Source organism: Triticum dicoccoides, chromosome 5B, assembly GCF_002162155.2.
Source record: "Triticum dicoccoides isolate Atlit2015 ecotype Zavitan chromosome 5B, WEW_v2.0, whole genome shotgun sequence".
In the NCBI taxonomy this organism is placed as follows: domain Eukaryota; kingdom Viridiplantae; phylum Streptophyta; class Magnoliopsida; order Poales; family Poaceae; genus Triticum; species Triticum dicoccoides.
In genome coordinates this window covers 549,138,957-549,152,493 of record NC_041389.1, presented here as the reverse complement: position 1 = coordinate 549,152,493, position 13,537 = coordinate 549,138,957, and the positions used below count along the sequence as shown (strand labels likewise).

Sequence of the window (13,537 nt, the reverse complement as noted above, 5' to 3'; positions counted from 1 at the left end):
ATCTGTATTTACTCTTAACAAAATGTAGAATAAAGGCAATGCTTATGAAGAAGATTCTGTGGTAAACTTCTTGAATTGCCCCCCCCCCCCCATCAGCATGGACAAGGACTTTATAGAGCCTGTCTTCACCAGTAATGTAAGTTTGTCCTTCTCAAGCCTTCAAACTTTGTTGTGTATATTTGGTTAGGCATGACTGCAACAGCTGTTTATTTTTGATGATTGCTTCTAATTGCATGTTTAAAGTTTATTATGTAGTTCATAAACAAAAGTTTGTCCTTCTCAATTTAAGTTTTTAGTTGTACAACCAAGTTCCTTCCTCATACCATGTAAATTAAACTATACAGAGCAAGTGATCTTCTTTTGCACTGCATGTATGCTTCTGTTCTTCATCTGTAATCCAGTGGTGTGGTGAACCTACCCACTACAGCACAATGTCATATTCTGCAATGTCTTAATTATGAACAATGTCATATCATTCTACTATTATTTAAACCGTCTCTTTATTTGCCAATCTGAAATGGGATAAATTGACAGCACACTAACCATTGATACTTATGAGTTCTTAATCTGCAATCCAGCGGTGTCGTGAAGCTGCCAACTCCTTCACAATGTCATTTCCTGCCATGTCTTGACCTGAACAATACCATATTGTGTTAATGCAATTTTAAACTGTGTCACTTTATTCGTCAGTAAGAAATGTGATGAATTGTCAGCACTGATACTTTTATGTGCAAAACCTATCATCTATCTGCTTGTTTATCTTTCAGAGTGAGGAAGATATAAGTGTTGAACAAGCGCAGTCTCATCATCTTGCTCAACTGCTTGTGCTGCAGCTCCCCAGCAGGGCTAACCTTTCTTGAACTCTATTGAAGTGATGTCAGTTTTGTATATTAATTTGTCGGCGTGTTTATTTTCACTGGTGGTGATCTTTGATGCCCAGTGTATGTAATCTGCTGTCTGCTTGTGCTTTATTATCATAGTGGCGAACTTTGATGCCCAGTGGATGTAATATGCTGTAATTTTTTTATTGTATAGTCTAGGTTTTTTCTTATTCACGATGCTGCAATTATTTTACTGTATATATATCCTATCTTCGCAGTAAACCGGCCAAACCGTAAAATTACGGTACATAATCGGGCCGTCATGCAATCACGATGTATGATCCGCATCATGGGCCTCGTCATCTTGGCCCGTTAAAAGGCCAAAAGTAAACTGGCCCACTAGTATATTCGGGCCTTTAATAGGCTGAGTAACCCCCGACCCTCTTTTCCCAAGAAAACTCAATGGGCTTTTAAGAGGCTGGGAAGTAGGTTGGGCCTGAAACGTGTCGAACAGCACATGGGCCGGCAGCAGCCCGAAATGGACCCCGACCCATGATTGTGCAAATCAAATCACGGGCTTTTAACAGGCCAAAATTGTCTCGGTCCTTGTTTGGCCCAATCAGATATCGGCTGCGAGCAGGCCGGATGCAAACCGGGCCGTAGTTAGGCCCAACTATATGACGGGCTTTTAACAGGCCAAAATTAATTTAGGGCCGAAATGTTAAACGGGCCCTTAAGAGGCCGAAACTAATATCAGGCCGAATTACTAAATGGGGCCTTTAGCAAGTGGGCCCAAAAGCATAGCGTCCAGTTGACGGGCTGAATCTGATATGGGCCATAATTGAGCCCAAAGCCTCTTAAAGGGCCGGACCTGATCTGGGCCGTAATTTGGTCCAGAACGTGGTAGGCTTTTAATGGGCCGGATCTCATATGGGCCATTATTAGGCCCGGAACGTGGCAGGCCATTAATGGACCGCATCAAATATGGGCCGACATTTGGCCCAAAACATGGCAGCCAGTTAATGGGCCGGCCTACTAGGGTCCTCAAAATCTTGTGGGCCTACAGCTGGGCAGGCCCATTAATGTCGGCAAAATCTCGTGGGCCTTTAGCTGGGCCGGCCCATTATGATCCGCAAGAATCTTGTGGGCCTTTACCTGGGCTGGCCCATTATGGCACACAAAAATTTGCGGGCCTTTACCTGGGCCGGCCCATTATGGCCCGCAAAATCTTGTGGGCCTTTAGCTGGCCCAGCCCATTATGGTCTGCAAAATCTCGTGGGCGTTTAGCTGGGCCGGTCCATTATGGTCCGCAAAATCTTATGGGCCTTTAGTTGGCCGACCCATTTAAACTTGATGGGCCGGTCCACGTGTCAACATATCATAGGCGCGTCTCACCTATTGAATGAGTGACACCTGTGCCAACGCGGACCTGACACGTGTCTCCTCCAGCCAATGATGATTTTACACGTGGAAAATCCCCATTGGTCGGGGCTGTTAACGGGTTATCGGATTCAAAACCCGACCCAATAGCTTAACGGCGTTCCGTTACGGTGGATGCCACGTATCGGTCACCCTTGACGAAAGCACTTCTGTGACGCGCGATTTATCGTCATGGAAGTGGGCACTTCCGTGATGATAATTTTGGTAATGTCATGGAACACTTCTACGACAACACAGGTATGACTATCTTGATTCTGTCCTAAAATCGTCATGGATGTACATGCATGACAAAAAACGCGACCTACTGTGACAAACACGTATCATCACGGAAGTGTATTTTTTTGTAGTGATTGCTTGCAAGCTTGTTGCGATGTTGTATTACCGAGTGGGCCCTGAGACACCTCTCCATCATATAGAGTGACAAATCCCAGTCTTGATCCATGCAAACTCAACAGACACCCTCAGAGATACCTGTAGAGCACCTTTATAGTCACTCAGTTACATTGCGACGTTTGGTACACACAAGGCACTCCTCCAGTGTCAGTGAGTTGCATGATCTCATGGTCATAGGAACATATACTTGACATGCAGAAAACCGATAGCAATAAACTTGGTACGATCATATGCTATGTACATAGTTTGGCCCTTGTCCATCACATCACTCTCCTAATGATGTGATCCCGTTATCAAATGACAACTCATGGCCATGGCTAGGAAACCATAGCCATCTTTGATCAACGAGCTAGTCCGGTAGAGGCTTACTAGGGACATGTTGTTGTCTATGTATCCACACATGTATTTGAGTTTCCGGTTAATACAATTATAGCATGGATAATAAAGTATTATCATGAACAGGGAAATATGATAATAACCAATTTATTATTGCCTCTAGGGCATATTTCCAACAGAAACCACACAATGAGTAATATGTGCGCCTAATGCAATGCAGCAAACCAAACAACGGGTAAAAGTTAGTTCCCTCATGAAGCTAACCTCTATGCGGGCAACCAAACTATGTGCAGATGGTGGTTTATAGGTTGTTTTTGCTCGGTCAGGCCCATCTGAGAATCACATGCAATGCAGCCAAAATCGACGAGGGCAATCAAACACGCCCTTGTGAAATCCTACCAAACGTGTCTGGAATTACATGAGTTCGAGGAGAAAGCAATGAATTGAGAACTTAGTTTCTCTAAATTCTACCAGAATTTTATGGCCAAGGGTCAAACAATTCACGGCCGATTTATCCAAACTTCCGATAGAAGGTGTAAGAGTATCTACAACCGGACCCCTCATATCCTCCCTTATGTCCGAACGGACAGTTCGGTCACTACCTGGCAAGAGATAAGGAAAATGTGACTCGTTTCTCTAAATTCTACCGGGATTTTATGGCCAAGGGGCAAACAATTCACGATCGGTTTATCCAAACTTCCGATAGAAGGTGTAAGAGTATCTACAACCGGACCCCTCATATCCTCCCTTATGTCCGAACGGACAGTTCGGTCACTACCTGGCAAGATATAAGGAAAATGTGACTCAATTGGACCTTCCACTTTGTCCTCGTATGTCCGAGCTGCCTGCCTGCAAATCCTCATATTCAACGTATATATGGGGAGGGTATGAGGGCTCGATCAGTCTTTCACGTAGGACACGTCCGATCAATCTGCCACGTAGGACGCGACCCACCCGGACCGCCTTTTCTCCTTCTTCATTATTTCTTTTCCTCTCTCTATCTCCATACCAACCAATCATATGCATGCACAAATGAGCACTTAAAACGACATGTGCTCGCACTAATCGGACCCATCCGCGGACGTTTGAGGAGCCAAATTTGAGGGGACAAACTATAGATGCCCTAATACCATTAAGGGAGAATTGGGCGCGAGATGGCTACGACTTAAGGAACAAAAATAGTGAGAGTTCTGAGTTCATTTCTTTTCCCCGTTTGAGTTACAACTCTTATGTGATGAGAAGAGGCGACAAATCAGTTCAAAAAATGCGAGGGACGCCAGATGAGAGCTCCTATTCAATGACCTACGCTCTGAATAGCGAGGAAACATCACCCCAGCTCCCCTGCGCGCTTTTGAGTCGGCCCATATGCGAAGTGGGAAGCGTTTTTTACTTTCGTTTTTTTGTCTTCTGTTTGTTCTTTTCTATTTTTGCATTTTTCTTCTTTATTTGTTTCGAGATTTGAAAATAAACTATGAACTTTAAAAGGAGATCCAAAACTTTAAGAATATTACGAATTTGGAAAGTGTCCTCGAATTCCAAAAAAGGTTCACGGATTTGAATTTTTTTGGCATTTTAAAAATTTGAAAAATTTCTAGAATTTCCAAAATTGTTGGTGGTTTTGAAGAAAATTCCAAGTTTTAAAAAATTAATTACACTAATTTAAAAACTGTTCCTAGATTTCAAAATATGGTCGCATATTTAATATTTTTTTAGAACTACAGAAAATATTCATGAATTTTAATAAATGTTCCTACAATAAAAAATGTTCTTGCATTTGAATATTGTCACATAGTTCCAACAAAATGTTCATTAATTTGAAAATAGTTTTTGGATACCAAAAAATTGCTACGGATTTTATTTTTTTTGTCAAAATATTCACGGTTATAAAAATGTTCTTTAATTACAATTTTTTTCGCGTATTTCAAAATTTCTCTACGATTTTGAAAAGTATTACTAATTTATAAATTATTATCCTTCAGAAAATGTTCACAAAATTTATAATTATTTTGTGATTTCAAAATATATTTTTGAAGTTGAAATTTGTTCTTGGATTTGGAAAATTGTTCACAAATGTGAAAAATGTTCCCAGATTCTGTAAAATATTCATGATTCCGTTAAAGTATATGTGACTTCAAAATAAAGAAAAAGAAAATAAAGTAAAAAGAAGAAAGAAAAAATAATTGTAAGAAAAAGTCAAAAGGGAAAAGAAAAAGCACAAAAAACCCCCAAAAAATACAGCAAAACTGCTAGTATGTAAAATAGGAAAGCAGAGCACTTTGGTCAGGCCGGCTCATCTGGGTTCATCTAGGTGCGGGGATCCTAAAAGGTGCGCAGGTCGCCCGCGAGGGACCTGGTGCTGAGCGTTTGTATGGCCCCGCCCATTTTCCAGTTTTTTTCCTTTCATTTTTTCTTTGTATTTTCTCGTTTTTTCTATTTCACTTTTTTGTGATTTTTCTTTTCAAATTCACGTACATTTATTTGTTCATCGACTTAATCTTTTTCCTCAATGTAGAAAAATCTTCATCAAATTAAGTTTCTTCACCGGATTTAAAAAATGTTCATCAAAATAAAAAAAAATGTTTGTCAAATTTAAAGTCATATGTTTTTTTCGTGGGCCCTTTTCATGTTGGCATATGTTTTTTTCTTTTGTCCGGGAGGTGTTGACGACGTATGCAAATGAGCAGAAGGTTGGCGGCATAAGGCAACCTCACATGACCGCCCCCCATCCCCACCTACCCACCCAAAGCGGCAGCAAAAAGTAACCGAGATCAGTTTCACCAAATTTTGTACATGTATCGATCATGCACAGAGGCAACTCACCACGTCTCAGTAGCGCACGTGTGCCAGGTCGCATATTTAATAATTTTTAAGAACTACAAAAAATATTCATGAATTTTAAAAAATGTTCCTACAATAAAAAATGTTCTTGCATTTGAAAATTGTCACATATTTCGAACAAAATGTTCATTAATTTGAAAATAGTTCTTGGATACCAAAAAATTGCTACGATTTTATTTTTTTGTCAAAATATTCACCAATATAAAAATGTTCTTTAATTACAAAAATGTTCACATATTTAAAAATTTCTTTCTGATTTTGAAAAGTATTACTAATTTATAAATTATTCTCCAATTTCAGAACATGTTCGCAAAATTTAAAAACTATTTTCTGATTTCAAAATATATATTTGAATTTGAATTTTTTTCATGGATTTGGAAAATTGTTCACTAATGTGAAAAATGTTCAGGCCGGCTCATCTAGGTGCATCGCTAGGTGATGAAAACATAGCAAAAATGCCAGCATGTAAAATAGGAAAGCAGAGCACTTTGGTCAGGCAGGCTCATCTAGGTGCATTGCTAGGTGGGAATCGCCGTGCCAGTGCACCTGCAGTTGGGGGGGGGGGTCCTATACGGTGCGCAGGTCACCCGCGAGGGACCTGGCGCCGGGCGTTCGTATGGGCGCGCCCATTCTCCAGTTTTTTCCTTTCATTTTTTCTCTTTCACTTTTTTGTGAACTTTTTTTCAAATTCAGGAACATTTATTTGTTCATCGATTTAATTTATTTGCATCAATGTAGAAAAAACTTCATCGAATTCATTTTTTTTCACAGGATTTAAAAAATGTTCAACAAAATTTAAAAATTGTTCATCAAATTTTAATAATATTCATAAAAAATTATTCATTGATTTAAAGAAATGTTCATCAAATTAAAAATTTGTTCATCCATTTTTCAAAAGTATCTTGAATACAAATTTTGTTCATCAAGTTCAAAAAATGTTCATCAAAGTCAAAATTTGTTCATCAAATAAAAAATGTTGATCATTATTTAAAAAAACTCATATTTTTTTCATCAAGATATAAAATTGTCCGTTATTTTGAAATCACGAACATTTTGAGCTCAAGAACTTTTCTTGAATCCGGTGAACATTTTTTTGACTCTGTGGACGTTTTTTGAAACAAGCGGCCGAGAGCGTTCTTGAATCCGGAAGTAATCTGCTTCATGGGCCAATGTACTACCTCTTAATCACATACATTGCCATGGGCCCGTGGCTCAAGAGACGGAGAAGAGAGAAAAAAAAGGCCTCGCTCCTCTCCTCACCCACGCGGCCACGCGCTCTGTCTCCTCCGGCGGTTCCGCAGCCGTTCCACTACTACTTCCTCGCCTCCCCTGCATCCACTCCCCACTCGTGCTTCCTCCTGGCATCAGCGGAGGGCGCGGCAGACCTCGCGGGGCATCCAGCGACACAGAGACCGTGGTAGGAACAGCCTCGGTTCAGGCTGACCAGCTGCGCCGGGCTTGTGGTATTGCCCAGCAGCTGTTCGACGTAATGCCGAGGGCTCGTGCCAGAGCTTTCTATGGCAGTTGGGGAAGTTGTCCTACTATAAGGTTTTCTGAAAGACCCGACACTCTCGTACTCTCGCACACTGCAGCTGACATATACTGGAATTGTTTCATTGATATGGTTTACGAACAATACAAGCTCTTGAAGCATTGGAGCTCCAAAGTCTTGGGGAAGTGGTCCTGATAAAGCGTTCTTGGCGATATCTAAGAACGCTAACGATTCTGGTAGCAGTGGCAGCAAACCTGTAAAGCCATGTGAGTACAGGTCAAGCAATTGCGCAGAAGTCATAAATAAGAGTGTTGCTGGCAGCCGGCCACTTATTTGATTATTACAAGAGATATTTACATATGTAGCATTGGAGAATACAGTCCAAAACCAATTAGGGAGAAGATCAACTATGCCTGCATCTGAAATGTCAAGTTCACTAATATCCTTCTGTCCTCCGAGCCCCAATGGAAAATGAGGTCCCATTTTTGCTAGTTGCAAAATGAGCCTCATACAAGTTAAATGTGGGGATCCAGTTTGAGCTGATAGTGATATGTACAGGGTTGGCAGCTAGATTCAGTTCCTTCAAGTACACTAGACTTTCAACTTTTCAAGTACAGTTCAAAATACTATTGCGGCTCACGAAGTGCGTCCAAGTTCTCCTTATTGATCACATGCAGTTCTCGTGCATGGTTTATAAAGAAAAGAATCAGTAAAGCTTGTTTCAAGAGACACTGATTTGGATCCATGCCATGTGTCGCGGTTCCACCAGCTGAGTTCACACCAGCGACATTGCCATTGTAAGCTGTTAAGTACCGTACGTGGACAGCTGAAATGTCAACTCCAAGACTCTCTCAACTCGAACCAGAATTCAAAGCTTTGCATTTTCTAGTCATCCGCTTTCATTATCAACCTGACGCGAGTGCTGGATCCGGTCAGCAATTTGGCAAGAAATTAACGCTGTTCTAGTAGTGGATAAGATGGATTCCAGATGTCAACAAATGGACACTGCAATGGCTGATTAACAAACAAATTGACAGTTGATCTTGGTGTCTTGTTCAAAAAAAGAAGGGTGAACTTGCACGGATTTTTGAAAAGAGATTCTATATAATTAGGCACTTGACAGAGTAAGGCTGACACTTCATGTTAATAAAAATATCGCGAAGATCACTTTGTATATACATACAGTCACTGTTGCATTTGCACAAGAAGCAGTCTGACCAGAAGTGTTGATACACAAAAGCTATCCGTCTATATAGCTTAATGTTTCAGTCACTAATCCGACAAGTAAGCAATGACGGTGGCATCCCAACTCCAGCGTGGACTGCTGATTTTTCAAGTCTTAGCTACTAGAATTCCAAGAACATTGCATTATACAATCATCTGCTTCCGTCGGTCGAACATTCGTGGATGCTGCATTCGTCAAAGCATCACTTGCTTCTTGACCAGGACCGGTACAAATATGTACTTACTCCTAGTTATTGTTTTGTTTTGCGGGAAGTACTTAATTGCTCCCAGTTATCATAAATAGTTAGTTGGACCTTAACTAGTACACTTAGATCTAGGCCTGATCGGTCGATGGATTGGTCGGCTCCCACGGTCATGATCCTTCTCTTCCTACCGTTGAGCACTTCCCAAGACCGGCTTGTCCCTGGCAGGGCGCTGTCCCCTGGTAACACCATCGTCTCCGATGATGGTGGATTCGCCTTGGGCTTCTTCAACCCCTCCAATTCTTCTCCGGCCAGCCTGTACCTAGGCGTATGGTACAATGACATCCCCGAGCTCACCGTTGTGTGGGTCGCCAACCGAAATACCCCAGCCACCAACACAACTTCCTCAACACCGAAGCTCTCCCTCACCAATAGCTCTAATCTGGTTCTCTCTGATGGTGGTGGCGGAAGCCGTGTCGTTTGGACAACAGCCAACTTGACCAATGGTCCGGTCTCGTCTACCCCGACGGCAGTGCTTCTAAACACCGGTAACTTCGTCATCCGATCGTCAAACGGCACCATCCTGTGGCAGAGCTTCGACCAACGCACAGACACCTTCCTTCCCAGCATGAAGATCGGCATAAACTACAGGACGCGTACCACCACCAAGCGCCTGGTATCATGGAGAGGTCCCGGCGACCCTTCGTGGGGGCGCTTCTCCTATGGCAGCGACACGAACAGGTCGTTCCAAACATTCTTGTGGGACGGCGAGCACCCGGTATCTCGTGCCGCCCCCTGGACAGGGTATCTAGTGATGAGCCTACGGCAACAACAACTACTTGGGGCCACAAATATCAGTGATCTTATCATCTATGTAGCCTATGTCAACAATGACGATGAGGCATACGTCACTTATAGCCTCTCCGACGGCGCCCCACGCACAAGGATTGTTCTAACCTACTATGGCGAGTTTCAGATCCAAAGCTGGAGCAGTAAGTCATCAACATGGGTTGTCCTCTGGAAGTTTCCATCCGCTGAATGCAACCATTACAGTTACTGTGGCCCGTATGGCTACTGTGACGAGACGGTCGAGGCCCCCACCGTGCCAACATGCAGGTGCCTCGATGGCTTTGAGCCGAGTAGCATGGAAGAGTGGACCAGTGGCAGATACTCGGCAGGGTGCCGACGGAAGGAGGCACTGCGAGGGTGCAGTGACGGCTTCGTGGCCTTGCCGGGGATGAAGTCGCCTGATGGGTTTTTGTTTATTGCTGGAGGGAGGAGTAAGTATGAGGACTGTGCCGTGGAGTGTAGCCGCAATTGCTCCTGTGTGGCATATGCGTTCGCCAACCTGAGCAGCAGCAGGTTCGAAGGACACGTGACGAGGTGCTTGGTGTGGTCTGGGGAGTTAATAGATACAGGAAAGGTTGGGGAGCTCACCGGCGAGACACTCTATCTTCGACGTGCAGGCATGGCTGCAACCAAAGGTACTAGATCTCAGTTTCTCCCTCTTTATCATATTGGTTTTGTCATTTATTCCTCTTTCTACCAGTTGTTTTGTTTTCAATAACATGTTTCTAGTTCTATCACTCATTTGGGACCATCGCTTAGTGACTAGAAATAGTTATTTCTTGGTCAATACAACAGCCATTGGATCAGGATTTTTTCATCCCTCTGGTAGTTGCACAAATATCATGTTAAAGTTTGATGGTTGTTCGCCATGACTGAGAAAGGGTTATTTCTCATTCAACGAGAAATAATAAAACCATTTTTTCTTGTATATGAATTTGTTGCACAGGTAAAAGAATAAAGAGCAATGCAGTGAGGATTGTGCTTCCAGTTGTAGGCTCTGGTATTCTAGTACTCATATGCATCTCCCTTGCATGGTTAAAATTCAAAGGTACGTTTAGTTAACTCTGTTCAGTAGAAGGTTATATTGACCACATTATGAGAGAGTATATTCCACCGCCTAAACTTGAACTACATCGTCTACTACCGCAATATACCCTTAGATTACAAAATCCTCTAACACATGAATGGAAACTAGATCAAATAATTTTGTAGACGGTTTAGAGCATGATTTAGCTACTATTTGTGGTGATGTAGTGATGGAAAATGTGGATTCCACATGTTATACAGACCACATTTGCTTCGTGCGCTTTTCATATTCATGCAATCGCAACAATAGCGATACTGGTTATCGTGGGGATGAGAAACAGATCAACATCTGTGGGCTGAGGGTTGTCTGTGTTTTTCTAGGCGAGTGGGTGGCTGGGTGGTAGATGTGCCTCGTGGGTTATTTCCTCTAGTTCCATGAGTTCATAAATTAGGGAATAGTATACAAACATCAATAGTTCTAGGGGTCAAATATAACTTTATTATTTCTTATTTTTGTGATGTTCTCATTAGAGATGTAGTCACTTTTAACATTATGGGAGCAGGCAAGAACAAGAAAGGGACAATGCAAAAGAATATAAGGTTGGAGGGTATGAGTATCTCCGATGAGTTTGAAGAAGAAAACTCTCCCCATGATCAAGAATTTCCATTTGTAAGATTAGAAGAAATTGCCTTCACAACCCACAATTTCTCTGAAACATGCATGGTTGGACGGGGAGGCTTTGGTAAAGTATACAAGGTAACTCATTAAATATGTTCTTTCCTAGGATTAATTCTAGTAAAGAGAGCTACTTTTTTCATACTACAAAGTCAAGTATAAGATTATCACTATATTTCTGTAGGGAATGTTAGGTGGTCAAGAAGTTGCAATCAAGAGGCTAAGTAGAGATTCTCAACAAGGAACAAAAGAATTTAGGAATGAAGTAATTCTAATTGCCAAATTGCAACATAGAAACTTGGTTCGACTTCTTGGATGCTGCAGTGAGGGAGATGAAAAGCTCCTGATATACGAGTATCTGCCAAATAAGAGCTTAGATGCTACCCTTTTTGGTGTGTATTCTAATAACAAACCATGATTTCTATGACAACTTGAATTTGTTTCTTACATTTGTTTCTGTTTTTAGATGAGTCGAGAAAATTGCTGTTGGATTGGGCGACACGCTTTCGTATAATCAAAGGGGTTGCAAAGGGACTTCGGTATCTTCACGAAGACTCAAGGTTCACCATAATTCATAGAGACCTCAAAGCTGCAAATGTTTTGTTGGATGCGGATTTTAAACCCAAGATAGCGGATTTTGGTATGGCGAGGATCTTTGGCAATAACTTGGAAAATGCGAATACCCAACACGTTGTTGGAACATAGTGAGTATCCATTTAAAAAACCCATATTGTTTTTTCAGTAAATTTAACTCCCATTAGACACATCTTGTAATTAAAATGATCAAACAGTGGTTACATGGCTCCTGAGTATGCAATGGAAGGTGTCTTCTCTACCAAGTCTGACGTCTACAGTTTTGGCGTGTTACTACTGGAGGTTGTAACTGGTATAAGGAGAAACTCCATTAGTGAAACCATGGGATTCCCTAGCCTCACAGTATATGTGAGTACACATGAATTTTGTCAAATTTCGTTAGGAAAGTGTAAGCATTTTTGTTGGATATTGAAAATAATACTGATATGATGTTTTGGTTGTTTCAGTCATGGAATATGTGGAAGGAAGATAGGACCAATGAGCTGCCGGACTCATCTATCTTAGATACTTCACCAGATGAAATTCTGCTTTGCATCCATGTAGCACTCTTGTGTGTTCAGGAGAACCCCGATGATAGGCCGCTCATGTCATCTGTTGTGTTTGTCCTAGAGAACGGGACGGGGAGCACCCCACTTACATCCCCCAATCTCCCCGCCTACTTTGCGAGACAAAGTGCTGCAACGAATCAGATTAGAACTGACATTCCGACATCCGTGAACAGCTTTACTCTTACTGAGATAGAGGGACGATGAAATAAATATTTTGTTTTAGCTGTACTGAAATGCTCTCGAAGGAAACAATACATTAGATGAATCAAACACTATTGTAGAATGTATGGCTCAATAGTTAACGATGTCATTTTCTAAAAAAGGAAAATAGGGATGTATCATGTGTTGCTTAGTACTCCCTCCGTTCCGTATTACTCGTCGCTGATTTAGTACAAAGTTGTACTAAATCAGCGACGAGTAATATGGAACGGAGGGAGTAGTCATTACTATCTTTTAGTATGCTCTCCATTCAATTTTTCATTTGCATGACATATAGTCTCAGTTACAGAAAAACTACTCCCTCTGTATCAAAATATAAGACTTTTTTTATACTCCCTTTTGATATACAGAGGAGTATATGTTAAGATATAGTACCTGAAAAAACAAAGGACAGCAACCCACCTGTCGTTTGGGTGAGCTTTCTCCTGCTAACATTTCTGCCTTTTTTGTAGATAGCAGAAGTCTTAATTTTTCATCTACTTTTGCTAACGGTTTGCAGTTGGAAAAAGTTACATTTCTGCAGCCTTTTTCAATTCTCCACAGAAATTCATCAGTCACAGTTATGCTAGTGCCAGCGCCCTGCCTGTGGCCCGTGACTGTAGTACTTGCACACATCTCTTAATATGACACTTGTCTAAAAAAAACTTTGAATATGATACAGGAATACAGGATAGAGTAAAAGCATCTCTGAATGAAGAACATGATCATGATCATGCCACTGCCTGCATCCCAGCTGTTCTGAACTTCTGATCATGATCATCTTGCTTTGCTGTTAACCTTGTAAAATGAAGCTGTGTCAAGATGAGGTCATGGGGTAAGATAAACACCAAACTAGGCATAGTGGCATTTACTCCCTCCGTTCCTAAATATTTGTCTTT

The 13,537-nt window shown here is 41.6% G+C and overlaps 1 protein-coding gene across 3 annotated transcripts; it reads left to right on the top strand.

Moving 5' to 3' along the window:
* The first annotated feature begins 8,895 nt into the window (after positions 1–8,895).
* On the top strand, positions 8,896–12,644 carry LOC119306103 (receptor-like serine/threonine-protein kinase SD1-8). Of its 3 annotated transcripts, none has more exons than XM_037582433.1 (7): positions 8,896–10,231; positions 10,543–10,644; positions 11,186–11,379; positions 11,483–11,690; positions 11,765–12,002; positions 12,090–12,240; positions 12,339–12,644. In XM_037582433.1, exons 1-7 carry the CDS (start codon positions 8,896–8,898, stop codon positions 12,642–12,644), a joined length of 2,535 nt encoding a protein of 844 aa, XP_037438330.1. The 3 variants fall into 3 exon arrangements, with proteins under 3 accessions (XP_037438330.1, XP_037438329.1, XP_037438331.1); XM_037582432.1 differs by having other exon boundaries at positions 11,156–11,379; XM_037582434.1 differs by having other exon boundaries at positions 8,920–10,213.
* Positions 12,645–13,537: the final 893 nt, after the last annotated feature.